We start from the raw sequence: 27749 nt of genomic DNA on the forward strand, positions 1-27749 counted from the left end.
GGTGAAACACGCCAGATGGAGTGGCACAGGCTGTGCCTTCTTTCAATGTATTCACAGTCTGGCATCAGGTTGCATTCCACTTGTAATTAAGCAACCATCATCAAGCAGGGAGTCACAGGCACAGAGCCCCGCCCCTTCACCGTGTGGGGGGAGTCACAGGCACAGAGCCCCGCCCCTTCACCGTGTGGGGGGGGGAGTCACAGGCACAGAGCCCCGCCCCTTCACCGTGTGGGGGGAGTCACAGGCACAGAGCCCCGCCCCTTCACCGTGTGGGGGGGGGGAGTCACAGGCACAGAGCCCCGCCCCTTCACCGTGTTGGGGGGGGGAGTCACAGGCACAGAGCCCCGCCCCTTCACCGTGTGGGGGGGGGGAGTCACAGGCACAGAGCCCCGCCCCTTCACCGTGTGGGGGGGGAGTCACAGGCACAGAGCCCCGCCCCTTCACCGTGTGGGGGGGGGAGTCACAGGCACAGAGCCCCGCCCCTTCACCGTGTGGGGGGGGGGGAGTCACAGGCACAGAGCCCCGCCCCTTCACCGTGTGGGGGGGGAGTCACAGGCACAGAGCCCCGCCCCTTCACCGTGTGGGGGGAGTCACAGGCACAGAGCCCCGCCCCTTCACCGTGTGGGGGGAGTCACAGGCACAGAGCCCCGCCCCTTCACCGTGTGGGGGGGGGGAGTCACAGGCACAGACCCCCGCCCCTTCACCGTGTGGGGGGGGGGGGGGAGTCACAGGCACAGAGCCCCGCCCCTTCACCATGTGGGGGGGGGGAGTCACAGGCACAGAGCCCCGCCCCTTCACCGTGTGGGGGGGGGGAGTCACAGGCACAGAGCCCCGCCCCTTCACCGTGTGGGGGGAGTCACAGGCACAGAGCCCCGCCCCTTCACCGTGTTGGGGGGGGGGAGTCACAGGCACAGAGCCCCGCCCCTTCACCGTGTGGGGGGGGGAGTCACAGGCACAGAGCCCCGCCCCTTCACCGTGTTGGGGGGGGGGGGAGAGGGAGAGAGAGGAGTCACAGGCACAGGCCCCCGCCCCTTCACCATGTGGGGGAGTCACAGGCACAGACCCCCGCCCCTGTCACCGTGTTGGGTGGGGGAGGAGTCACAGGCACAGACCCCCGCCCCTGTCACCGTGTGGGGGAGTCACAGGCACAGACCCCCGCCCCTGTCACCGTGTTGGGTGGGGGAGGAGTCACAGGCACAGACCCCCGCCCCTTCACCGTGTTGGGTGGGGGAGGAGTCACAGGCACAGACCCCCGCCCCTGTCACCGTGTGGGGGGAGTCACAGGCACAGACCCCCGCCCCTGTCACCGTGTGGGGGAGTCACAGGCACAGACCCCCGCCCCTTCACCGTGTGGGGGAGTCACAGGCACAGACCCCCGCCCCTGTCACCGTGTGGGGGGAGTCACAGGCACAGACCCCCACCCCTGTCACCGTGTGGGGGAGTCACAGGCACAGACCCCGACTCCCGACACCGTGTGGGGGAGACACAGGCACAGACCCCCCGTCGGCCCCTCACTGTGTGGGGGAGGAGTCCCAGACACAGACCCTCATCCTGTCACCATGTGGGGTAGGGGGAGAGGGGGGAATCACAGACACAGACCCCCATCCCGTCACCGTATGGAGGAATCACAGACAGCCGCTCTGTCACCCTCTGTGGGGTGAGTCACAGGCCCCCATATCCACTGCCATCAGCTTAAATCACCGCTGAAATGCAATGAACTCATTAAAAATTTCTCAACAGGATCACAGGCAGACACATGCACGTGTCTGACACATACACACATAGATCCATCCCCAGATATATGCCTGCTAGCTTTTAAAATGCACCAACAGGGGATGTGTACATTACTGAGGCCCTAAAATGCCAAGGCAGATCCTGAGAGCTGAGGGGGCACCTGACAAATCAGAGGATAGTAAGCAGAGAGCAGGAGACGGCAGTTATGAGAATGGTGGGAGTAGACAGGGCTGGTGGAAAGGGGAATGGATGTGAATTGATGTTCTCCCAGGGCATCAGGTTTCAATGTTGGTGGCCTGTCAGGACGGTCAGTCTCCTGTCAGCTTCCCTACAATAAAAACAGCAGGAACACTGGTCTTCAAACGGACAGGTTCAAGAGTTCAGGTCACCCCGCAGACAGCTAATGAAACACAGTGATGGCGACTGCAATCACCTTAGCCAAGTATGAGATGCGCACTGAGAGCTTGCATAAACACACTGTCAGAATAAACCACATTATCTATTTTCAAAAATGATATTAGTTGAGGGAAAATTATAAGTCCCAGGACCCCAGGGAGATCTCCCATTGCCCTCTCTTTCCACAAAAGGGGAAAGATAAATGTTTTCTTACACCACTGGAGGGGATAGACTGGGCCGCAATTAAATGTCACAGCCAAAGAACAGTATCTCCGACAGCGCGGCGCTCCCTCAGCACTGAGCCTCCGACAGGATGGTACTCACTTCGCACAATCTCCGAGTTACTGGGCTATATGACTCTGCCAATAGACAGTGCTGTACCCAGGATGCTGCCAGTGTCACGTCATTCAAGCAGGTGGCTCCTGTTTAACCTGGCACAAGTTAAAACTGGAAACCATCTGAGAACAGGAGAGGAGAATGGACAGGGGCATGATTCCCAGAGGCCCTGAACCCTCTCCAGCCAGGCAAAACACCCCAAAGAGCAGCTCCTTCAATGAGTGTGCAGAATTTAGATAGCACAGAGCAAGATATCGATCAAAACTGAGGCAATTTGAAAACACTCACCTGAGCTGCTGCCTGACCCAATGCCTCTGCTGTCGCAGCACTCGAAGCAATAGGTCTTCTTCAAACTCCATACCGTCAGATTCTGCAGAAGAAAAGAGAAGAAACAGAGACCGAAAGATGCTGAGTTCCTCAGCCATCAACACTGCATAACATGGTGGACTGCACAAGAAGTCCACAGATCTCTACCTATGCTGAGAACATCAAGATGCGGTTGCAGTATGAATAGGGGAGTCTGCCTGCAACTGTAAAAGGTGCTGGGGATATCACATCTGGAGTACTATGAGCAATTTAGATCTCCTTACTTAAACAAAGGTATGATTTCATAGGAGGTAGCATTTTAGAGAAGGTTTACTAGGATGATTTTTGGTATGGAGGGATTGTCTGATGAACTAAGGTTAAGCAGGTTGGTGCTCCACTCTGGAGTTTAGAAGAATAAGAGGTGATCTTGTTGAAACATACAGGATTCTCAGGGGGCTTGACAGGTTCAATGCTGAGAGGATGTTTGCCCTAATGGGAGAATCTCAGACAAGAGGGCATTGTCTCAGAATAAAAGGCCATCAATTTCAGACTGAGAAAAGGTAGAATTTCTTCTCTCAAAGAGTTGAGAATCATTGAAACTCTCTGTCACAGACAGCAGTGAGGTCAGAATCCTGGTGTATATTTAAGGCTGATATAGATAGATTCTTGATCAGTCAGGAAATCAAAGATGATGGGGAAAGTTACGTGAGGAATTTCGGATCATCTGTGACCCTAAAGAATAGCAGAACAGACTCTAGCGGTCGAAATGCCTACTCTTCTTCCGTTTCTTATGGTCTTATGCCTGACATTCTGCCAAGTCTCCAGACTGAATGCGCCGGTGGGTTTCCATTCCACTGCTTGTCAGTGCGCACTGAAAACAACAGTGCTGAAGGGAAATAAATCAGAATTATGGTGACTACTTTGGACAGCAATTGAGATGCAAAAACAGAAGTTACCGGAAAAGTTCAGTAAGTCTGGTAGCATCTATGAAAAGAAATCAAAGGTAATGTTTCAGGGCCGATGACCCTTCCTCAGAACTGATGGTAGCTAGGAAAGTATCTATTTATATGCAGAAGATAGGGTAGGGCAAGGGGTGAGGAGTAAACAATAGGTGGGGATACAGCCCTAACAGTTAGGCCGCATTTGGAATATTATTTTCAATTCTGGTTGCCACACCACCAGAAGGATGTGGTGGCTTTGGGCAGTGTACAGAAAAGATTTACCAAAATGTTGCCTGTAATGGAGGGCATTAACTATGATAAGAGGTTGGAGAAACCTGGGTTGTTCTCACTGGAATGACAGAGATTGGGGGCAACCTGATAGAGGTCCACAAGATTATGAAGGGCATGGGCAGAGTGAATAGTCAGAAGCTTTTCCCCAGGGTGGAAGAGTCAGTTACTAGGGGCTATAGGTTTAAGGTGCGAGGGGCAAGGTTTAAAGGTGATGTATGAGAAGAGTTTTTTTTTTTACACAGAGGGTGGTGGGTGCCTGGAACTTGCTGCTGGGGGAGGCAGTGGGAGCAGATACGATTGTGACTTTTAAAGGGCGTCTTGACGAATACATGAATAGGACGGGAATACACGTACAGGGTCCCCGGAAGGGTAGGGGGTTTTAATTATGACAGGCAGCACGTTGGTGCAGGCTTGGAGGGTCGAAGGGCTTGTTCCTGTGCTGTAATGTTCTCGGTTCGTCACAGGAAGCAGGGTGCGAGGATGTATAGTCCAGGTAGCTATGAGAGTTGGTGGGTTTATAGTAGATATTAGTGGTCAGTCTATCCCCAGAAATGGAAACAAGAGATGTCAAGGAAGGAAAGGGAGGAGGAAGAGTAAGACCAGGTGAAAGTGAGGGCAAGGTGGAAATTGGAAGTGAAATTGATGAACTTTTCTAATTCCACAGAAGAGAAGGAAGTAGTACCAATGATATTTTCAATATATTGGAGAAAAAGTTATGACAGCGGCCTGGAACAAGAAATGTTCCACATACCCCATGAAGACACAGGCATAACTGGGCAATGTGGGTACTCATGGCCACTCCTCTGACCTGAAAAAAATGAGATGTGTTAAAACAGAAGTTGTTCCGAGTAAGGATGAGCGCGGCCAAGCAGAGGAGGGTTCAGGCCTTTGCTCTAGGAAGAAACAGAGAGCCCTGGGACCATCCTGGTCGGGGATGGATGTGCGAAGGGATGGAACGTCCGTGATAAATTGGAAGCAGTTGCAACCTGTAAACTGAAGATTCCAAAACTGGCGTAAAGCATCAGAAGAATTGAGAATGTACGTGGGCAGGGACTGGACTTGGGGAGAGAAGACTGAATCAAGATAGGAAGAGATGAGTGCTGTGGGGCACGGTAGGCTGAAATAATGGGTCAACGCAGGCAGTCCTGTTTTGGATTTTTGGAAGGCAGTAGAAGTGAGTTGTGCGGGACGATCAGCTTTGAGGCAGCGAGTGGGGTGTGGGGTCAGGGAGCTCAGCAGATGAAATGAGGTCAGTGACTGTAGTTGATACAATGGACACAATACTGAGTTCAATAACTTCAGGGCCTGAACTCTCCAATGTCCTAGCCACCTACCCCACAAACCAGGCCTTGTGACCACAGTCTGCTACTACTGTTAGCCATGAACAGATATTCACACTCATTTGTCTGTCCAACTGTTCTTCTCTCTCTTTGGGCTCTATCCCCAACTAACATTTACTTCTTACACCCTCCTCCCACCCTACCTTTTGCATATTAACTGACGTTTTCCTGGCTACCAGTTCTGAGGGAGGACCACTGGACCTGAAACGTTAACTCTGATTTCTCTTCATAGATGCTGCCAGACATGCTGAGCTTTTCCAGAGACTTCAGTTTTAGTTTCTGATTTACAGCATTTGCAGCTCTTTTGGATTTTATTTAGCAACGGACATGCATTCTTGGAACACAGTTATAACTGTCTTGAAAGAGTTTTATGGATACAGTGTAGAGAGAACTTTTAATTTAAAAAAGGAGAGGATGATTTACTTTCATTTTAAAACAGTAGAAAATTTGCTCCGTATTTAACCTGTGCTGTCACTGTCCTGGGAGTGTTTGATGGGGGACAGTGTAAGCTTTACAGTGTATCTAACCCTGTGCTGTACCTGTCCTGGGTGCATATGAAGGGCAACAGTGTAGTGGGAGCTTTAGTCTGTATCTAACCCACTGACCCGAGAGTGTCTGATGGGGACAGTGTTGGGGTGCTTCACTTACAGTTCAAAAGAAAAGGAGGAGGCCCAAAATTATGAACAGACAGTGGGCCTGAGGGGGTCATTTTATTCAATTGTCTGTCTCTTTTGCAGTTATGTCCATGTTTGCATGTCCATGGAGAAAGAGTGTAGGGTGCACATTCAGTCCAGACCCTGTTATTTCAATTTTATAAGGTTCAGTGTCCTGGCATAAATGAACATTAACCATTAATTTGTATTTTCAACACAGGTCCCAGCATGGGATATCTAACCATTCTCATTACTTTTTGTACTAAAAAATAAGAGTACGCTTTGCGATGTATACAGTGGATGAGCAGTGTTGGTACCTTCAGCTTCTTTGAGTAGTTTGGCGACCATCTCGTGTGTCTGGTGAGCTTCAGGAATGGGTGAAGGTGGTAGGTGATGACCCCTGGCTCTGCCAGTGATCTTCGACTTACTCCTGAGTTGATGGCTTGAATTATGAGGGGAGAACATTCTCTCAGAGACGACCTGGGGCGGAGCAAATTGGATCGATTACACCTAGTCCCAGCCATGGTTACAGACACTACTCAATAAACTAATCTCACATCAGGGGACACAAACTTAAATAAAAATGACCAGTCAATAAGGAACATTCTTCAGGGTGACTGTCAGGAGGGTCAGCGCTGAGGGAGCGCCGCAGCGCCGGGAGGGTCAGCGCTGAGGGAGCGCCGCAGCGCCGGGAGGGTCAGCGCTGAGGGAGCGCCGCAGCGCCGGGAGGGTCAGCGCTGAGGGAGATTCTGCCTTACATAGGAATAGAAATACCAAATCTGGACATATGGTAAAGATGAAATGCAGCACCTGTCCCAACACCTGGTGAATACTGGCACGCTGGTGGTGTTGTCTTGCTGTAGGTTTCCCTCGATGCCGTACCGTTGTCGATGAATCCTCGGGTGAAGCACCGCAGTGTTCGCCTTCAGAAGATTCCTGTTCTGTGTCCGAGCCACTGCTCCCAGTGAACAGGCAAGAATCCTGCTGCTGTGGCCTCACTTTGTGAAGATTTCGAGGCTGTGGGAACACAGGAGCCTGCAGTGATACAGGAGGCTGGGAGCAGCTGGCCTCCAATCCCTGGCTCCGTCTCGGTTCTCTTCGCTTTCCATGATGGGCCTTCCTACCCCTCTGGGAGCAGTCGCTTCGATAGGCATCAGGCGCAGGCACCAGTCTCTGCTGTTTGTCAGCGGACACTCCCTCTAAAGTCCTTTCTCCACTTGTACTGAGCTGTCTTGGGTGACTATCTGCTGACCTCTGTCCTTCCATCGCTGAGCTTAGGTTGGGCTTGGGGCCACTGCTGCCCTTCCCTCTGCCAGTGCTGCACTGCCTGCAGAGACTGTCCACTGGCCCCTGCTCTTCCCTCGTTGAGCTGAGGCTGGGTACCAGCCCACTGTTACCTCTCCCTTGCTGAGCCTGCTCTTTCTCCGCGGCCTCAGCAACACAGTGTTCACTTTGTGCACCCGCCTGGAGACACATGCGGCCACAAATGGCCAAGTGGTCCTCCGAAAGGCTGTGTGTGTCACTCGGGATTGGCATGGAGCAAGCGGCGGCAGTTCCAGCACTGTGTTTTGGACCATGTGGGGTGTTCCTGGTAGGTGTCTCTCTCCCTCTCCAACAGCTCTCGGGGTACGACTCTGTAACCACTGGCTTGTCTTTCTGCGTGTCCCCATGAGACCTGGCAATCTGGAAAAGTAATCAATTCTCATTCAGCAACTGACGCTTCACCCAACTCTGAGCACTGACTACCTCCATAAGGTCATCAAGACCTCAGAAGATACAGAGCAGTTTTATTAAAAAAAATATTCATGGGGTGTGGGTGTTGCTGGCTGGGCCAGCATTTAATGTCTACTTAAGAGTAGGTGTTGGGGAAGCTGCCTTCTTGAATCACAGGAGGCTGTGAGATGCAATGACACGTGCAATGGGACAAAGCTCCAAGATTTTGACCCAGCTACATTGGAGGAATACTGATCATTAGATCGTTAATCCAGAAACTCAGCTAATGTTCTGGGGACCTGGGTTTGAATCCCATCGTTGCAGATGGTAGAATTTGAATTCAATTTTTAAAAAAGTCTGGACTTAGGAATCAACTGATGACCATGAAACTGTTGCTGATTGTCAGAAAAGTCCACCTGGTTCACTGATGTCCTTTTGGGAAAGAAACCTGCTGTCCTCACCTGGTCTGAGTTACATGCGACTCCGGACACACAGCAATGTGGTTGACTGTCTACTGTCCTCTGTAATGGCCCAGCAAGGCACCTGGTTTAAGGGCAGCTAGGGTCGGGCAATAAATGCTGGGCAACCAGTGACACCCATATCTGACAAGTGAATACATGAGAAAAATTTTTCCAAGTCCGGATGGTGAATGGCTTGGAGGAAACATGCAGGGCGTGGTGTTCCTATGCGTCTGCTGCCCTTGTCCTTGATGGAAGTGGTCGTGGGATTTGCAGGTGCTGCCTGAGGGGCCTTGAGCGACCAAGAGAAGCTAGGATCGATCCCCAGGTTCAGGGGGCAACTGAATCAGGCCATTCAAAATCACCAGGGGTCGTTTTAATCGTCGACGAGGGAGACACTGTCTCTAGGGGTAGGAGTGTTGGTCACCAGAAGGACACTGATTGAAGAGGGGAAAAAAATCCAGAGGCGTGGGGAAGGGGAAGAATTTGAAACAAAGACAAAAATTGCTGGAGAAAATCAGCAGGTCTGACAACATCTGTGGAGAGAAAGCAGAGAAACCAGTGACGCTGCTTCAGAACCAGAAACGTTGACTGTTTTCTCTTCACAGAAGCTGCCAGACCCATGGAGTTTTGCCAGCAATCTTGGTTTTTGTTTCAGATCTCCAGTATCTGCAGTGCTTTGTTTTTGGTTTGAGTAGGTGAATTTGTTATTTGACAAACCAAGTTGTTGTAATCTAAGACACCCTGCCTGAAATGGCAGTGGGAGAAGATTCAACAGGAGCTTTCAAAAGGTGAGGGCAATTCAGAAAAATATCTGGGAGGGGGAATATTGGCAGGGCAGCTGGGGAAAGAGAGGGCATGGAAAGTACAGTGGGATCAATCATTGTAACACTGCAGCAGGCCCAGGATGGAAATGTTTAGAGCAGCACAGGTGACTTATTGAAATGGGAAGCAAATGGAAGGGTGGGATCATTTCGACAAACGAAGAGGAGTGGTTGCACAAAGAGGTCACCAAGTCTGCGTTTGGTCTCACCAATGTAAAGGAAACTGCACTGTGGGCAGCAAATGCAGTTGACTCAACTAGAAGAAGTACAGCTGAAAGACTGCTTCACCTGGAAGGTGTATCTGGGGTCTTGCACAGTAAAGATGGGAGAGGTAGGTCATAGAGGTGTACAGCGCAGAAACAAACCTTTTGGTTCAACTAGTCCATGCTGACCAGATATCCTTAATTAATCTAGTCTCATTTGTCAGCATTTGGCCCATATTGCTCTAAACCTTTCCTATCCATGTACCCATCCAGATCCCTTTTTGTAATGTTGTAATTGTACCAGCCTCCACCACTTCCTCTGGCAGCTCATTCCATACACATACCACTCTCTGCATGAAAATAGTTGCCCGTCAGATCCTTTTTAAACCTCTCCCCTTAAACCTATGCCCCTCTAGTTTTTTCTCCACAACCCTACGGAAAAGACCTTGGCTATATATCCTATCCGTGGCACTCATGATTTTATATTTTATATAAAGCCACCCCTCAGCTCCAGGGAAAATAGCCCCAGCCTATTCACCCTCTCCCTGTAGCTCAAACCGTCCAACCCTAGCAACATCCTTGTAAATCTTTTCTGAACCCTTTCAAGTTTCACATCTTTCCTATAGCAGGGTTGCACCTTCTGCAGTTGTACAAGGCAGTTGGTGGGGGGAAAGCTTGAGGAAGTGCTCAGAATAGACAAGGCTCTGATGGATGGATTAGAGCCTGCAGAATGCTGACAGTGAGGAGGACAGGAAGACGTGTGTGGAGGCAGTGATCCACTGGATGCAGTGAAAATGAAAAAAAACCTTTCGAATGGGGGGACCAGTAAGATGCCAGTGCGGAGATGGCAAACCTTCTTGTTGTTCTAGGAGGGAAGGCAGAAGTGCAGGAGATGGGGCAGGAACCTACAAAGGCCAAGTCAAAACAGGTCAGACTGAAAGGGAGTTTCACTAGCCCTCAGCCTGGCATGGTTGCTGGGAGAAGCAGTTGACAGGACAGACAGCCACTTACCTGCCTGCCAAGGCAGACTGAAGGGGACTGCGACTTCCTCTGTGGTAGGAAAGCCGAAGAGCTCTCTCTTGCTGCCTCCATCTTCCTTTGCAGACGCCACTGGTACAGGATGTCATCCTCAGGGCGGGTGGTAAACAAGGGTTTGCACTTGGGATAGAGGCCATCAGATAGGATGCTGATGTGTTTCACATCACTATCTCCTGGAGAGGACAGAAGGGGCCATGCACAGCTGAATCAGTACGATGGCTACCACATGCAGTTAGAATAACATTGCAAATCAGAATCAACTACACGCACTAACAGAAACGATCCGTGCTGAGGGAGTGCCGCACTGTCGGAAGGTCAGTGCTGAGGGCATTTCCAGTATTTGAATGACAAATGAGTGGGATTTACGAAACGTAGGATGCTTACCAACAGCAGGCTCACACAGCAGGATGGAGACAGGACAGGCTGATACTTCCTCAGCGGGATCAGAGACATTCGGAGATCCTACCCCGTCAGAGCTGACAGGAATGAGGCCACTGCAAGAAGATTCACTGGACAGGAGGGAACAGAGAAATACATCAGAGGTGAGAGATTAGATGGAAGTAATCACATCAACTTAAAGTTAAACATGATGCCTTAGTCAAAACGGCGCTCTCTCTGCACTCACCCGCCGACAGTGCGGCGCTCCCTCTGCACTCACCCTCAGGGATTCTCGTCACTCTCACTGCAGCAGTAGAGGTTTTGTTTCATGTTTTACCAGCAGAATTTGCTCAAGTAGAGTCCACACGCTTGATCAATAGGTGTTGCTCAAGTGACTCGGGAGTGTGAGGTGCTGATTGGTCCCCATAGCTGTTCCCAATGAAACCATACTGACAGAAAGGATTTGTTGTGCAGAGCACAAATTCTCTCAACCTTAGCGCCGAGGAAGTCCATGATCTCCCCTCCCCGTTTGTCTGAATGGTTGGCAGTAAGGTCAGGGCACAAGAGGTTTGGGACGGGGAACTCTTTTTGACAGGATTGGTTTCTGCGGACCCTCTGACATGCTTTGTATCGATTGGCAGTCACCCAGCAGTCGCACGCACTACCAGTGGGCTCACACAGCATCTTACCTGCGCTGCAGCAGGCGATTTGCTCTTTCCTGGAGATGAACAGTCTCCAGATCAAAGGACTCCAGCTGGGAAACCTCTAAATGTTCACCCTGGAAAAGAAAATGCATCTTGGAGACTTTAACAGAAACGAGCTGACATACAGCAATGTCTACAGATCTCACGCTAAAACTCCCTCTGGATATCAGTTATTCTATACATAAACCATCCCAAACCCTTTGATTAGATTCCGTCTGTAATTCACTCCTGTATATCTGTTATTCTATATATTAACCATCCAGCGAGAAGGGATAGATCTCTCTTCAGACCCCAGTGGAGATCCCCTCTCTGTCTAAACCAGGGACAGCGATCAGGGGCAGGAAGCTTGGCTGAATTCTTCTCTCCCTAACACAGGTGTGTCTGAGGTGTACTGTACAGCCCACCTCATTCAATAACAAAGATGCAACGAAACACACTGATGGCGTGCAGGACTATGTCCCACACAGAGCAGATCTCTGTCAACAGTAAAGACAGAGACATCACTAGGATGATACCACCTGCTGCAGGACTGATGCTCAGAAACCCCTGGCAACACAGCACAGACGCACACGAATACTTACTCCTGAGGACAGTCCGGTCTTCATTAAAGACAGACCTGGGAAGCTGGGCAGAGATATTTCCGCAGGCAAGTGTCCACATTGCTGAATAGAATGAGAGGCAGATTGTCTTTCCTCAATGGTCAATGAACGAATATCTGTGGGCAATAACAGAAGCATCAAAGAGAACCTTTTGCCTCAAACTCACCAGGCTTCAGCAATTCTAACGACACCCACCACGAGGAAGTTTCCACTAAACAGCCATTCTGACAACTGCCTCCTCTTCATGTTTCAAAGCATATAATCCAGCAGATTGTGTTGAGTAACAGATATCTGGGAGTTAGTTACAGACTGGAATCCGATTGAGGATTTTGGGTTGGTTTATATAAAGAATAACAGATACCCCGGGGTGAGTTACACACGGGAATCCAGTCTTGGGGTTTGGGGTGGTTTATATTCATAATAACAGACACCCAGGAGTGAATTGCAGACTGGAATCTAAATGATTGGAGGTAGTCATGGAGGAGCAGTATAATTTTATCCTTGCTGAAGCAACTGTTGATACAGGAGTGCTCTTGTACCTGGGTGATGCTGGTGTGTCTCCTGTGTCGGTGTTGAGCTGCTCGGGGGTGAGCTCCTAAGCCACCAGAACTCACTGCTATCAGTGTCGATTCCAGTGGTAGTACACTCCCGTTCCTCTCTGCTCAGTGGTTTGCCATGTCGGAATCGCTGGATGTACCTGAATGCAGATGGACAGGCCAGGATTAAGCTGCAATCCTTCACAAGGGGTGGGTGGGTGGGTGAGTGGGGTGGGGGTAGTACTGAGCAAAGATGACCTGTCTAACATAGCTAAAGCCAACTGGAAACTATAACGTGTAAATTATTGCGACTAACAGCATGGTTCCATCCAGCCCATCTGACGAGTCCGAGGATAGAGAGTGTAAAGAGCAGATCCTTGCTCCTATCCACTCTCTATCTTGGGACTCGTCACATTATGCCAGTGAGGAGCGGTTGGCTGACTGTGAAGTTGGTGGTGTTGTCACTCACTTTGCGATAATTGAACTCTCCGCTGGGTCAGCCTGTGGACTTCCTGACCAACCCTGGTCTGTACGGAACATCTCCTGCGATTCTGCTGTGGACCCTACCCTTGCCTCGCTTCCTGGCTCTCCTTCAGGCGTCAGGAGAGAGCTGCTCTCGGTGGATGGCCAAGACTCCACCAAGGGGCTAGCTATCCCAGCATCTGTCCCTTCACCCTGGCACACCGGCTGGTCAGTTTGTCTCGGAGCATCCTGAGAGGCCAGAGGAGGTTCTGTTGGAAGCGATGGTCTAGGCAGCTGGCACTGACCTGGTTTCACTACCTGGAAGGTGAGACATAACTGAGTCATTAAACACGGCACTTCCTCAGTACGTACCCCTCCTCTGCAGCATGTTGTCAGGTGCTTCCCCAGGTAGACAGGTCTCTGTTCTTACACTTGAGGCTGGCAAAGAGAGCGGTAGTCTGGTTGATAGTCAAGGCCAGCATTAAACCAGAAGGATGAGCTTGCAATATTCTAACCCCTTCAACCTGGCCTGTGCTCCTAACAATGCCAACCCTAGTCTCACCTTTTTGCCCTGCTGCTGAGGTATCCTTTGGGGAGAGGATGGGTGGTAGTGACTGCGGGAGAGCTGAGATTGTCCAAAAGGGTTTCCTGGACTAAACACAGAGCTGTCAGACAGATGGAAAAAAGACAATCAGAATCAGTGGCTTTACTGACAGCTTAAAAACCATTTACCAACACTGTGATGTTCACGGAAACCCCAAAACTGATCACTGATACCAATCCTGAAACTGAGAGAGAAATGGCCCTCTCACACCACTCCAAAACTGTGTCACTCCACGTGTCTGAGTCTGTTGTCTCTGACTCTCTCTCTCTCTCTCTCTCTCCCCCACCGTCCGTTTCTGACTAGTTCTCCCTGATTATCTCCGTCTGATTATGTCTTAAATATGTTAATATTAATAATCTGATTCACCCCTACTCTGACTCTCAGATTATACAGTGTTATACTTTGTGATTATATTATTGATAATCACTGACTCACTTCTACTCTGTCTCTTTGATTATATATTTATAAACATAGTATTACATTGTGAGATTATCTCATTGGTCATAGAGTCAGAGTTGTACAGTATGGAAACAGATCCTTTGGTGTGATTTGTCCATGCTGACCAGACATCCTAAATTAATCTAATTCAATTTGCCAGCATTTGGATCATATCCATCTAACCTTTTCTAATCATGCCTTTTAAATATTGTAATTGTATCGGCCTCCCCCACTTTCTTTGGGAGCTTATTCCATACATGCACCACCTTCTGACTGGAAAAGCTGCTCCTTTAGTCCCTTTTCAATCTTTCCTCTCTCACCTCAAACCTATGCCATTTAGTTTTGGACTCCCCGACCCCAGTGACAAGACAGTGCCTTTTCACCTTATCCATGCCCCTCAGAATTTTATAAACATCAATAAGGTAACCCCCTAAGCCTCTGAGGCTTCAGGGAAAATAGCCCCAGCCTGGTAGCAACATCCTTGTAAATCTTTTCTGAACCCTCTCAAGTTTCACAACATTTTCCTATAGCAGGGAGACCAGAACTGCACACAGCATTCCAAAAGTGGCCCTAACCAACGTCCTGTGCAGCCGCAATCTGACCCTCCCAACTCCTTTACTCAAAGGAGTAAAGGCAAGCATACCAAATACCTTCTCCACCAACCTGTCTACCTGCGACTCCGCCTTCAGGGAAATATGAGCCTGCTCCTCAAGGTCTCTTGGTTCAGCACACTCCCCAGGACCTTATCATTAAGTGTATAAGTGCTGCTCTGATTTGTCTGTCCAAAATGCAACACCTCATTTGTCAAAATTAAACTCATCTCCCACTCCCTGGCCTATCTCATCAAGATCCTGTTGTACTGTGAGGTAACCTTCTTCACTGTCCACTACATCTCCAATTTTGGCATCATCTACAAACTTACTAATCGCATTTCCTATTGTTTACACCTCTGAATAACTTCTAGGCTATCTCTCTCTCTCTAACTGTATGGTATATACATGGTGTTATGTTATTGATTATATGATTAAGAATGATTATATATTATTGACAATCTCTGATTCACCTCCACTCCATTTCTAGATGAGTGCTTTCATTATGTGAAGAATAATGCTTACATGATCACAATATTAGAACAGAGAACATAGAACAATACAGCGCAGAACAGGCCCTTCGGCCCTCGATGTTGCGCCGACCTGTGAACTAATCTAAGCCCCTGCCCCCACACTATCCCATCATTATCCATATGCTTATCCAAGGACTGTTTAAATGCCCCTCATGTGGCTGAGTTAACTACATTGGCAGGCAGGGCGTTCCACATCCTTACCACTCTCTGAGTAAAGAACCTGCCTCTGACATCTGTCTTAAATCTATCACCCCTCAATTTGTAGCTATGCCCCCTTGTATAAGCTGAAGTCATCATCCTCGGAAAAAGACTCTCACTGTCCACCCTGTCTAATCCTCTGATCATCTTGTATGTCTCTATTAAATCCCTTCGTAGCCTCCTTCTCTCCAATGAGAACTGACCCAATATTAATAACCTCTGATTCACCTCCACTCTTTTCTACAGTATATAATAGTCTAATTACATTAAGTGATGGTTATAAACTATTAAAAATATCTGGTTAATTGTGCTATGTCACAGTTTGTAGTTAAATATTATATACATGGTGTTATATGATATGATTGCTACCCTCTGATTAAGCTCCACTGTCTCTACAATATAGTGTTGTCATTACATAAGGAAGATGGCTACACAATACTCAATGACTGATTAACTTCTGTCTGTCTCTCTAATTGTATAGTATTACGTGATGTTATATTATTGATATGAACAAGAATGAGTATACAATATTATTGAGAAGCTGATCCAACCCCACTCTGTCCTATACCATACAATTATATTTATACCCATGATTATGTTACATAACATTATTAATCTCTGATTAACTTCTACTCTCTCTAATTATATATTATTGATAACCTCTGATCAGCTTCTACTGTCTCTCTCTCTCTAATTGTGCAGTGTGTATATATATATATATATATATATATATCCCTATATATATATAAAATACATATACACACGCACACACACACCTATACATATATAGACATATATATATACACACATACATGGTGCTATATTATTCATATAAGAATGAGCATATAATAATATTGAGAATCTGTTTCAACCCAAATGTCTCTATATTATAGTGATGTGATTATATTAAGAATGATGATTACGTTATATAACACTAATAATCTATGATTAATTTACACACGAATTAAATATTATACACATGGCGTTATATATGATTGGTAACCTCTGAATCAGCTCCACTCTATCTGTACATTATATAGTGCGGTCACTACATTAATAATCATGTAACATTGAAAATTGCTAATTACTTTGAACTGTTTCTCTCTAATTAAATACTATAAACCGAGGGCTATGCTGTATAACACTTCAGACCCTCTTTGATTCACCTCCACTTGGAATCCTCCATTTTCCCGCCGCCTTCAACGGTCACGGAGGAGGCGGGGCACATCTCATTGGACGCCAGGTGGAGGGCGGGGCTAGATACAAGACGGACAGGGCTACAGCCAATAGGAAACAGGAACGGTACCGCGTGACAGGATGGGATGAGAATTGACGTAAAAACAAGGAGGGCCGTCGGAGCCGGAGCTTCAGGTCAGTCTGACGTAGGTAGTGTTAAATGACAACACAATTAATGTAAAACTATAAAACTATAATTATCGTCAAAGGGAGGGAATAAACTACCAGCGTTATCACCACCACGGAGGCGGGGGGGGGGGGGAAACCGATGAATAAGACTAGCAGCAACCTACGGCAAATCCTCCATTTTCCCGCCGCCTTTAACGGCCCCGCCAAGGGGCGGGCCTTATAGGGGGCCGGCAGGAGGTGGGACTAGTGGCTTGACAGACGGTTTGGCAGCCAATAGAGCGTGAGGACGGGCATGACGTCTGTTGGGAGCGAGATAATAGGAAGTGCAGATGCTGGAGAGTGTGAGATAACAAAGTGTGGGGCTGGATGGACACAGTAGGTCAAGCAGCGTCTCAGGAGGGCAAAAGCTGGCATTTCTGGCCTGGACCCTTCATCAGAAAAGGGAGATGGAGAGAGGGTTCTGAAATACATAGGGAGAGAGGGGGAGGTGGACCGAAGATAGAGGAGAAGATAGGTGGAGGAGACAGACAAGTTAAAGGGGGAGGGATGGAGCCTGCAGAGGTGAGTGTAGGTGGGGAGAAGGGAGGGGATAGGTCAGTCTGGGGAGGATGGTCAGGTCAAGGGGGTGGGGATGAGGTTAGGAGGTAGGCAGTGGAGATGGCACTTGAGATGGGGATTGGTGAGAGGAAGAACAGGTTAGGGAGGTGAGGATGAGCTGGGGGGTCAGGGGATTCACTCATTAACAACACTCCACCCCCAGAACCCTGTGTTACTGGCTGTATCCCTACTGATGTTAATCCCTCTCCCTCACACTGTCACTCAGTAACCCCTCTCCCCCCCCCAGGGCCCTGTGTTACTGACTGTATCCCTACTGATGTTAATCCCTCTCCCTCACACTGTCACTCAGTAACCCCTCTCCCCTCCAGCGCCCTGTGTTACTGACTGTATCCCTACTGATGTTAATCCCTCTCCCTCACACTGTCACTCAGTAACCCCTCTCCCCCCCAGCGCCCTGTGTTACTGACTGTATCCCTACTGATGTTAATCCCTCTCCCTCACACTGTCACTCAGTAACCCCTCTTTCCCCCCCCCCCCAGCGCCCTGTGTTACTGACTGTATCCCTACTGATGTTAATCCCTCTCCCTCACACTGTCACTCAGTAACCCCTCTCCCCCCCAGCGCCCTGTGTTACTGACTGTATCCCTACTGATGTTAATCCCTCTCCCTCACACTGTCACTCAGTAACCCCTCTCCCCCCCAGCGCCCTGTGTTACTGACTGTATCCCTACTGATGTTAATCCCTCTCCCTCACACTGTCACTCAGTAACCCCTCTTCCCCCCGCCCCCAGCGCCCTGTGTTACTGACTGTATCCCTACTGATGTTAATCCCACTCCCTCACACTGTCACTCAGTAACCCCTCTTCCCCCCAGAACCCTGTGTAACTGACTGTATTCCTTCTGTTGTTCATCCCACTCCCTCACAGTCACTCAGTAACCCCTCTTCCCACAGAATGCTGTGTTACTGACTGTATCCATACTGATGTTAATCCCTCTCCCTCACACTCAGTGACACACCCTCCCAGAGCCCGGTGTTACTGACTGTATCTCTGTTGATGGTAATCCCATTGTCTCACACTGTTACTCAGTAATGCTGGCTGTTGGGATTGATTCTCTCTGTCACAGGTCTGTTTGAGTGCTGTTGGTCTTTGTGGCGATTGCTTGCCTATTTCCATCGTGTGAATGAGGCCCCACAGCAGTAACATGATTTCAGTTACCGTGAAAACTGAAAAAGCAGGTAGGCTTGAACTAACTGCCCTTCTCGGTGCTGGCTCCTATCTCTTCATCATTCCTTATCCCTTTCCTTCCCCATCATGACTCCCTCACCCTGAATTTATTCTGTGTTTCAAGTTCAGCAAGTATGGTCTCCCTCCAGTACCGAAGATAAGGTTTAAACATTCAAATAGGATGACAGAGTGAAACTGTTTCTTCTGCAGGGGAGCAGAGAGTTCAGAAGAAGGGACACTCTGTCCAAATCCCGGCTCGATCCACGTGAGACGGTGAGGAGGTTAGAGAGAATGAGAGGAAGGAAATTCAGGACCTCTCTCTTGGTATGCACAGCAATTTTTGGTTCATTGAGACAATTGCATGGAGGATGCTGACTGGTCTCCTCCTGTTCCTGTGCTACAGGCTCGAGGAGGGGGCTGACTGGCATTCTGCTGTTCCTGTGCTGCAGGCTTGAGGAGGGGCAATCTGGTCTCCTGTTCCTGTGAAGGAGGAGGTGGTGAATTTTTCACTGCTGCAGCATTGCTTCTACTCAGCAGGTGGTGGTGCTGAGCGATGGCTAAATCTGCATTAGAACAGACAGAACAGGGGAACAGGCCAGGTAAGGGAGGCAGCTCTAGACCCCTAGAGTTAGTCGGTGGCTAGGAGCAAGAGCAAGGACTGAAATAGTAGCTCTGCAGCAGGAAAGTGTTTGGAAAGGTTTGTGAGGGCAGAGAAATAAAAAGACCCCTGTTCTTACTGTCACCAGCTCAGGACAATCTGTGTAGCTAATGAAAGGCTTCCTTTTTTGAAGTGAGGACTCTGTTGCAATGGAAAATTTCCTCAGCGCTGACCGTCCAACAGCGCTGCACTCTCTTGGTACCCTGTTTACTTATTCCTTTGTGTAACAAAGTTTAGTCTCTTACATGGTTTCTGTGAGTTGCAGATCTTGAGGCTTCGACAGCTCGTAATCGTTTAGATGCAGTCCTCCAGTGTCTGGTTGAGAAGAGTGATATTGAGAGGTAAGTGTTTAGTTTTCCTTTGATTTGGACTAATTCACTTGGACATTGCCATTGATCTCTAAATAAAAACCAAAAGAACTGTGGATGCTGTAAATCGGGAACAAAAACAAAGTTGCTGGAAAAGTTCAGTAGATCTGGTAGCATCTGTGGAGGCGAAAACAGAGTTAACGTTTCAGGTTCTGAGGAAGGGTCACCGGACCCAAAACGTTAACTCTGTTTTCTCCTCCACAGGTGCTGCCAGACCTGCTGAGCCTTTCCAGCAGCTTTGATTTTGTTCCATTGATCTCTATCTGTGTGGCAACAAAAACTCTTCAGTTCTGGCTGACAGTCCCTCGCTGACAGCCATTGAGCTCTCTTTTGTGCTCATGACTGTAACTAACAGTGTGTCTAGCTCTCTGTTATTTCACTTTTTGTTTCTGTGCTCACTATTATAACTGACAATGATTCTCGTTCTCAGCTGTTTCAGTTTTTCTGTTCACTGTTGTAACTGTTTTGTTGTCTTGTGTTTCCATGCCCGTTACTGTCACTCAGCCTTCTCTTTCTGTTTCGGTTTCTGTGCCCACTGTTGTAACTGAGTGCCCCTCTGCGGTTTCGGTTTCTGTGCCCACTGTTGTAACTGAGTGCCCCTCTGCGGTTTCGGTTTCTGTGTCCACTGTTGTTACTGAGTGCCCCTCTGCGGTTTCGGTTTCTGTGCCCACTGTTGTAACTGAGTGCCCCTCTGCGGTTTCGGTTTCTGTGTCCACTGTTGTTACTGAGTGCCCCTCTGCGGTTTCGGTTTCTGTGTCCACTGTTGTTACTGAGTGCCCCTCTGCGGTTTCGGTTTCTGTGTCCACTGTTGTTACTGAGTGCCCCTCTGCGGTTTCGGTTTCTGTGTCCACTGTTGTAACTGAGTGCCCCTCTGCGGTTTCGGTTTCTGTGTCCACTGTTGTAACTGAGTGCCCCTCTGCGGTTTCGGTTTCTGTGTCCACTGTTGTAACTGAGTGCCCCTCTGCGGTTTCGGTTTCTGTGTCCACTGTTGTTACTGAGTGCCCCTCTGCGGTTTCGGTTTCTGTGTCCACTGTTGTTACTGAGTGCCCCTCTGCGGTTTCGGTTTCTGTGTCCACTGTTGTTACTGAGTGCCCCTCTGCGGTTTCGGTTTCTGTGTCCACTGTTGTTACTGAGTGCCCCTCTGCGGTTTCGGTTTCTGTGTCCACTGTTGTTACTGAGTGCCCCTCTGCGGTTTCGGTTTCTGTGTCCACTGTTGTTACTGAGTGCCCCTCTGCGGTTTCGGTTTCTGTGTCCACTGTTGTAACTGAGTGCCCCTCTGCGGTTTCGGTTTCTGTGTCCACTGTTGTAACTGAGTGCCCCTCTGCGGTTTCGGTTTCTGTGCCCACTGTTGTAACTGAGTGCCCCTCTGCGGTTTCGGTTTCTGTGCCCACTGTTGTAACTGAGTGCCCCTCTGCGGTTTCGGTTTCTGTGCCCACTGTTGTAACTGAGTGCCCCTCTGCGGTTTCGGTTTCTGTGCCCACTGTTGTTACTGAGTGCCCCTCTGCGGTTTCGGTTTCTGTGCCCACTGTTGTAACTGAGTGCCCCTCTGCGGTTTCGGTTTCTGTGCCCACTGTTGTAACTGAGTGCCCCTCTGCGGTTTCGGTTTCTGTGCCCACTGTTGTAAAAGACAGCGTCTCTCACTCTCTGCTGTTTCAGATACCAGGCTGATGATGAGATTGTGAAACCTGTGCTTTCCGATCTACAGAGCAAGTGAGTTTGTCCTGTGCTGTGGGAGCCTTCTGTGTGCTGATTTGGGTTGGTACCTCCTACAGATGGGTAGACTATCCCATCTCATGCTGGAACCCCTCTGTCTGATAGAATCAGATTCCAATATTCAGCTGACCCCCTCTGACCACAATCCATTGATATTTAAAACAGAAACCGAGAGAGGGAGTGTGGGTGGGGTGGGAGAAAGAGATCAGTAAGAGAGAGAGGGATTGGGGCTAACAGAAATTTATGGAGCTGGAGGAAGAGGAGATGGGGTGAGTTGGAGTTGGAGGGAGAGGTAGAGGGTCAGTGGAGCTGAAGAGAGGGAGAGAGAGAGAGGGGAGCTGGAGAAAGTGAGAGCGAGGCCTGGGACTGATCAGGGGGTTAAGTGGTGACACAAGGAGGGGGAGAGAGAGGAGGGAAGGGGGAGGGGGAGGGAGAGACGAGGAGGGGAGAGAGCGCAGTGGGGTGGAATTGGGGAGGGAGGGAGTAGGTGGTAGCAGGGAGGGAGAAGTGTAGAACTGGGAAGGGAGGGGGATGTAGGGGTTGGAGAAAGAGAGATGGAGAGAGCTGAGTAGAGCTGTGGCTGGGGTCCGGCGGGGGGGGGGGGGGGGGGGTGCGGGGTGGTGGCATTGTGGAGGAGGAGAGAGAAGAAGAGAGAAGTGGGACTGAAAAGAAAGAAAGAGTGGGACGGGAGAGGTATGTTACACGGAGAGGGAAAGCAGTAGAGAACAATTGGTGAGGAATTGAGACTGGACGGAAGGAGAGGGGTCTGGATGAGAAGAAAGAACAGACTAGAGTAGCGAGAAAGATGCAATTTCCTGCCTCTGATTCATTTGCTGTTTTGTTTTACAGAGATTCCTCACCAGCATCAGCAGGAAAAAGGTGAGATTGATACTGGTGGCTCCCTTCTCATTATCACCTCATTAATCCCCTGTTCCTTCCTTGGCATCACCATTCACTTCGCCCTGACTCTCGCTCACCACTGTTTGGTGATTTACCCTGTCCTTTCTCTTCCACACACACTCTCACACTTGCTCACTCAGATACACACGTGCACACACTTTCTCTCTCTCTCTTCCCCTACCCTCTCTCTCTCGCACACGCACCGTGTCTTCCTCTACCTCCCCCTCACTACATCTCTCTCAAAATCTCCCCTGCCTGACTTCATCTCATCAGCTATTCTTCGGTTGCTGTTCCAGAGCCTCAACTCGGTTCCCGCATCAAAGACGCAAGAAGAGGAAGGAAACTGATGATGCTGCATATGAGGGAAGCCACCAGAGGCCAAGTAAGATTTGGAGCGTGGGGACTGGGACAGGAGCAAGATTTAATCTGGAGCGCGGGGACTGGGATTGGAATGAGATTTAATCTGGAGCGTAGGGACTGGGACTCGAGTGAGATTTAATCTGCAGCGTGGGGACTGGGACTGGAATGAGATTTAGTCTGGAGCGTGGGGACTGGGACTGGAATGAGATTTAGTCTGGAGCGTGGGGACTGGGACTGGAATGAGATTTAGTCTGGAGCGTGGGGACTGGGATTGGAGTGAGATTTAATCTGGAGCGTGGGGACTGGGACTGGAATGAGATTTAATCTGGAGCGTGGGGACTGGGACTGGGACTGGAATGAGATTTAATCTGGAGCGTGGGGACTGGGATTGGAGTGAGATTTAATCTGGAGCGCGGGGACTGGGACTGGAGTGAGATTTAATCTGGAGCGCGGGGACTGGGACTGGAATGAGATTTAATCTGGAGCGCGGGGACTGGGACTGGAATGAGATTTAGTCTGGAGCGTGGGGACTGGGATTGGAGTGAGATTTAGTCTGGAGTGTGTACCTCATGTGAATTAAGAATCTCAGTAATTTGTGGCTGGAATGAGATGTTATGGAGTGTAATGTTTTGGATCTTACATGGGATTGGTCTGTAATGAATTGTAATGGGAAATAATGGAGTTGATAATGCGGGATTGTGATTTGTTGGCTGTAAGAGAGAGGGAAGTGGAATGTGCCTTAACATGGGTCTGTGCTGGGAAATGAGCTGTATAGAGACTGTGGAATCGACAGGGTTATGCTGGGCTGGAATGAGGCATTCTTGTGGAGAATCACCGCAACCGGATGAATTGATTGGCTGTGGAGGGTTATAATGAAGGCCTGTAATGGTGAAGACCTGTAACTGGATGTTGCCTAGACTCTTGGAGACTGAGGTGCTGTGCTGTGTTCTGTAGATGCCTATACTATGAAGCTGTTTGACCGGAGCGTTGACCTGGCTCAGTTTAATGAGAATACACCTCTTTACCCCATCTGCCGAGCTTGGATGAGGAATAACCCCAGCCTTCGGGAAGGAGCGCACAGCCCGAGTCCCCAGCCACCTGCAGCACTGGAAGATGAGGAGGTGAGGAGCTGTCTCACACCAACGCGAATTTTCTTGAGGATCTAAGTATGAGGGTAGATAAGGGGGAACCAGTGTGGAGTTCTGAAAGCCATTCACTGAAGTTCATTCTTCATTCTTGGTATGTAGCCATGCTTACAACTCTTTCCCAATTCAAGAACTAACTTTATAGTCACATGTTTACAAATCCTTGTCCTTGAGAAGGTGGGGTTGAGATGCCTCCTCGAACCACCACAGTATGTGTGCTGCAGGTTGACCCACAATGTCTCATGGGGAAGGAATTCCAGGATTTTGATGGAGGGGATTCTGTGATGGTAAGGGCAAAGATGAGATTGATTCTTGTCAATGATGGTCATAGCCTGATATCTGTGTGGCCGTGAATGTTACGCCACTTGTCAGCTCAAGCCTGGGTACTGTCCGTTTGAACAGACTGCTTCAGTATCTGAGGAGTGGTGAATGGTGCTGAACGTTGTACTATCATCGGCAAACTTCTGACCTTATGATGGAGGGAAGGTTATTGATGAGGAATACAAATGTTTACCAGGCTCTCTCCGTGTCTGAGCAGTGATTTATGTTTTTCTGTTTTAACAGGTTGCAGAAGTGATGAATGGAAAGTGTCAGGATATTTATAGACTGCCCGTGCCAACTCCCTGCTCACTGAACACACGTGGATATCCGATCAATCTCCGTGTTCCATCACCACTGCCTCCCACAGAGAAACAACTTGATATCAGCATGGTAACCCACAGCCAGCTATGCAGCAATCCCCCACACAGTGACAGTGATGAGGCGGGGGTCCGTGTCTGTGACATCCCCCTGACACGGTGAATCGGGTGGGGGTCCGTGTCTGTGACATCCCCCCCCCCCCCCCCGACTCCGGACACGGTGAATCTGGCGGGGGGTCCGTGTCTGCGACATTCCCCCCCCCCCCCAACACGGTGAATCGGGCGGGGGGGGTCTTGTGTCTGTGACTCCCCCACATGGTGGTGGGGCAGGGCCTGTGTCTCCCCTCCCCACCCCCTCCCCCAACATGGTGACAGGTCCAGGAGTCTGTGTCTGTGACTCCCCCCAACAAGGTGAACGGGGCAGGGGTCTGTGTCTGTCTCTTTTCTCTCTCCTCCCCCCCCCCCCAAACACAGTGACGGGGCGGGGGGACTGTGTCTGTGACTCCCCCACATAGTGATGGGGCAGGGTCTGTGTCTCCCCTCCCCACCCCCTCCCCCAACATGGTGACAGGTCCAGGAGTCTGTGTCTGTGACTCCCCCCAACAAGGTGAACGGGGCAGGGGTCTGTGTCTGTCTCTTTTCTCTCTCCTCCCCCCCCCCCCCCCAAACACAGTGACGGGGCGGGGGGACTGTGTCTGTGACTCCCCCACATAGTGATGGGGCAGGGTCTGTGTCTCCCTTCCACAGCCCCCCACCAACACGGTGACGGGGCGGGGTCTGTGTCTGTGACACATCCCCCCCCAACCTGGTGACGGGGTGGGGGCTCTGTGTCTGTGACTCCTCCTCTTTTCCCCCCCCCCACCCAAGCAAACGGTGACAGGGCAGGCGTCTGTCTCCCCCACACAATGGTGGGGTGGGGGTTTCTAACCCAATAAGTCTTTCTCTGTTCCCTTTCAGAGTCGCAATAATGCTCCTGGGGTGCCCACCTTACTCTACAACCACATGGATCGCTGGAAGAAGATTCGACAGAGGTGAGCTGGACCATTTCAAGCTGTCTATTGCACATCACCCATCTAGATCTCACTTGAACAAGCACACCCTCTTTCCCACTCCCTCACCCAATTACTCCCATACTTCAACCCCAATGGTCTCAAACCCCTTTTTTTTTCCACATCTGCTCTGCACCTTCCCATTCACTCCTTCTCTCACAGTCCCCATTGACCCAAACCCCTTCCCATTCACTCCTGCTCTACACTGTCCCAGTGGACCCCCAAACCCCCTTCCCCGTTCACTCCCGCTCTACACCATCCCCATGGACCCAAACCCCCTTCCCCGTTCACTCCCACAGTACAGAATTCCAGTGGACCCTGATCATTTTCACAATATGTGTAACTGCATTTTTGTTTAACTGTGGGCCTGAATTTGATGGGAACAGCCCCAGTTGGTCTCGACTTGCCTGACCTTCCTGTGTTGTCTTTCTGTAGGTGGAGAGAAGCATCTCACAGGAACCAGTATCGTTACAGAGACAGCATGAAGATCCTGAAGGAAATGTTTGAGCGTCAGTGAGGGCTCCCAGGACCTCCAGTCCCTGCTTGTGACCAAGTATTGCAGTTGCAATGCCTTCGGTGCCCGTTATCTGCCCAGTTCAAGGACCGAGCCCTGAGGGACTGTTGTTTTGCCTACTGGGCCCAGGTTGGAGATGACCACAGTTGTTTTTGGCACTTTGTTTATGCCTCCCCATAAGCTTTGTTTTCTTGGCTTCGGTCCTGAGCCACAGGAAGCAGCTACATTAGTCACCTGTTGCTTGCTGTGGGTTGTTGGCTCCTGGCTGAACTGAGAGGAGCTGAGCATGCTGTGGGCTCTGGGATAACTAACTTCCAGCTCCTCCTGGAGACACGCTGTGGCCTTGCTGTTGCAGCTGAGTTGATTGTTACGGATCTGCTCATCTCACCTCGTCTTTTATGGGTGAGCAATCGACTTTAATAGGTGTACACATTCCCACTTGTACATGTGCCTGTGGGTCTCTGTACACATATTGATATGTATGTGCAATTGTGACTGTTCAACTGACTATACATGTCAGAAACATAAACTGAAATTGCTGGAAAAGCTCAGCACAGTTAACGTTTTGGGTCTGGTGACCCTTCCTCTGAATTGAGGAAGTTCTGAGGAAGGGTCACCGGACTCAAAATGTTAACTCTGACTTCTCTTCACAGATGCTGCCAGACCAGCTGAGCTTCTCCAGCAACTTCTGTTCTTGTTTCTGGTTTACAGCATCTGCAGTTCTGTCAGACTTTGTCTGCGTATGACAGTGTTTGTATAGATCGCCTGTGGGCGAGGATATGTTTCTTTGCGATACCTGTTGCTGTCATTTGTGTACCTGTGTCTGTGCGTGTGCGTTGATGTTTATGGTTGAACTGTCCGGATTTGACCGCAAACCACTCTGTGAGATTACTAATTAGCATTGCCACACTCCAGGCCCTCCAACAGCCTTGGTATTATGAACACACCGTAGGGTCCAAACAGAGCAAATACAGTACCCCCTTTCACACTAATGCTTCGAGCCGGCCTGGGGCACAACCATGCGGGTCAGAATAAACACACTTTTTGACCCTAGCAGTTTGGAGCTTGGATTTCTGACTGGTGTCTCAAATTAATATTTACAAATGTAACATTGCTGCAAGAGAAAATTTAAAAAGTGCTTTCAATTAGGTCTGCTTCAGTTGTTCAGGTCTGTACAATATGGTTCAAAATAAATAGTCACCCTTCAAACCAGCCAGACAATTTACTCCTGAGTGAGATGTGAGGCAGAGGTTCCTGGACTGTCCAGTGATCCCTAGCTTAAACAGAGAGAGAGATTGGGAATCAGCCAGAGTTCCTGTTCCTCATCACTGTCACCCCTCCTCATTCCTTTTTTGCATCCCTGCCAGTTTTCTGCTAACTTTCTGCACACAGCAGGTTCTGTTATTCATGGCACCTTTCCCAAACTGTTGTCTGTTACACATTCACCCCTGTTTATTACTCATTTACCCTCCCTCCTGTGGATAGGGGGTACCTGGGACTTCGATGTTGTGGCCACTTAGGAGACATGGATAGAGCAGGGTCAGGAATGGATGTTGCAGGTTCCAGGGTTTAGATCTTTCATTTAAGGTCTGTAAAAGAGGGGGAGGTGTGGCTTTGTGTGTCAAGGACAGTATAACGGTGGCTGAAAGAACTTTTGATGAGGACTTGTCTACTGAGGTGGTATGGGCTGAGGTCAGAAACAGGAGAGGAGAGGTCACACTGCTGGGAGTTTTTCATAGGCCCCCACAAAGTTCCAGGGATGTGAAGGAGAGGATCAGCAAAACTATTCTGGGCAGGAGTGAAAGGAACAGGGTGGTCATTATGGGAGACTTTAACTTCCCTAACATTGACTGGAAATGCTATAACTCTCGTACATCAGAAGGATCGTTTTTTTGTCCAGTGTGCAGGAGGGTTTCCTGACCCAGTATGTTGAAGGGCCGACCCGAGGGGAGGCCACATTGGATCTGGTACTTGGTAATG

General features: G+C 49.5%; 2 protein-coding genes across 5 annotated transcripts; one reads left to right on the forward strand and one right to left on the reverse strand.

Moving 5' to 3' along the window:
* Positions 1 to 959: 959 nt before the first annotated feature.
* Positions 960 to 16836, reverse strand: proser3 (proline and serine rich 3). 2 transcript variants are annotated; one of them, XM_048523977.2, is made up of 12 exons: positions 16805 to 16836; positions 13475 to 13577; positions 12920 to 13230; positions 12454 to 12611; positions 11897 to 12030; positions 11301 to 11389; positions 10618 to 10742; positions 10207 to 10406; positions 6808 to 7680; positions 6315 to 6477; positions 2755 to 2836; positions 960 to 2062 (listed from the first exon to the last, which is right to left on the reverse strand). In XM_048523977.2, the coding sequence occupies exons 1-12, from the start codon at positions 16816 to 16818 to the stop codon at positions 2017 to 2019; spliced, it is 2298 nt and encodes a 765-aa protein (XP_048379934.1). In that variant the 5' UTR covers positions 16819 to 16836; the 3' UTR covers positions 960 to 2016. The 2 variants fall into 2 exon arrangements, with proteins under 2 accessions (XP_048379934.1, XP_059497327.1); XM_059641344.1 differs by lacking the exon at positions 16805 to 16836 and adding an exon at positions 16442 to 16768.
* Positions 16571 to 26822, forward strand: lin37 (lin-37 DREAM MuvB core complex component). 3 transcript variants are annotated; one of them, XM_059641348.1, is made up of 10 exons: positions 16571 to 16646; positions 18324 to 18435; positions 19348 to 19423; positions 21107 to 21160; positions 22013 to 22042; positions 22360 to 22445; positions 23378 to 23544; positions 24133 to 24279; positions 25164 to 25237; positions 25691 to 26822. In XM_059641348.1, exons 2-10 carry the CDS (start codon positions 18381 to 18383, stop codon positions 25770 to 25772), a joined length of 771 nt encoding a protein of 256 aa, XP_059497331.1. In that variant the 5' UTR covers positions 16571 to 16646; positions 18324 to 18380; the 3' UTR covers positions 25773 to 26822. The 3 variants fall into 3 exon arrangements, with proteins under 3 accessions (XP_059497331.1, XP_059497332.1, XP_059497333.1); XM_059641349.1 differs by having other exon boundaries at positions 16626 to 16657; XM_059641350.1 differs by lacking the exon at positions 16571 to 16646 and adding an exon at positions 18635 to 19023.
* The last annotated feature ends 927 nt before the right edge of the window (positions 26823 to 27749 follow it).

The sequence above is a fragment of the Stegostoma tigrinum genome, chromosome 41, assembly GCF_030684315.1.
Source record: "Stegostoma tigrinum isolate sSteTig4 chromosome 41, sSteTig4.hap1, whole genome shotgun sequence".
Taxonomy (NCBI): domain Eukaryota; kingdom Metazoa; phylum Chordata; class Chondrichthyes; order Orectolobiformes; family Stegostomatidae; genus Stegostoma; species Stegostoma tigrinum.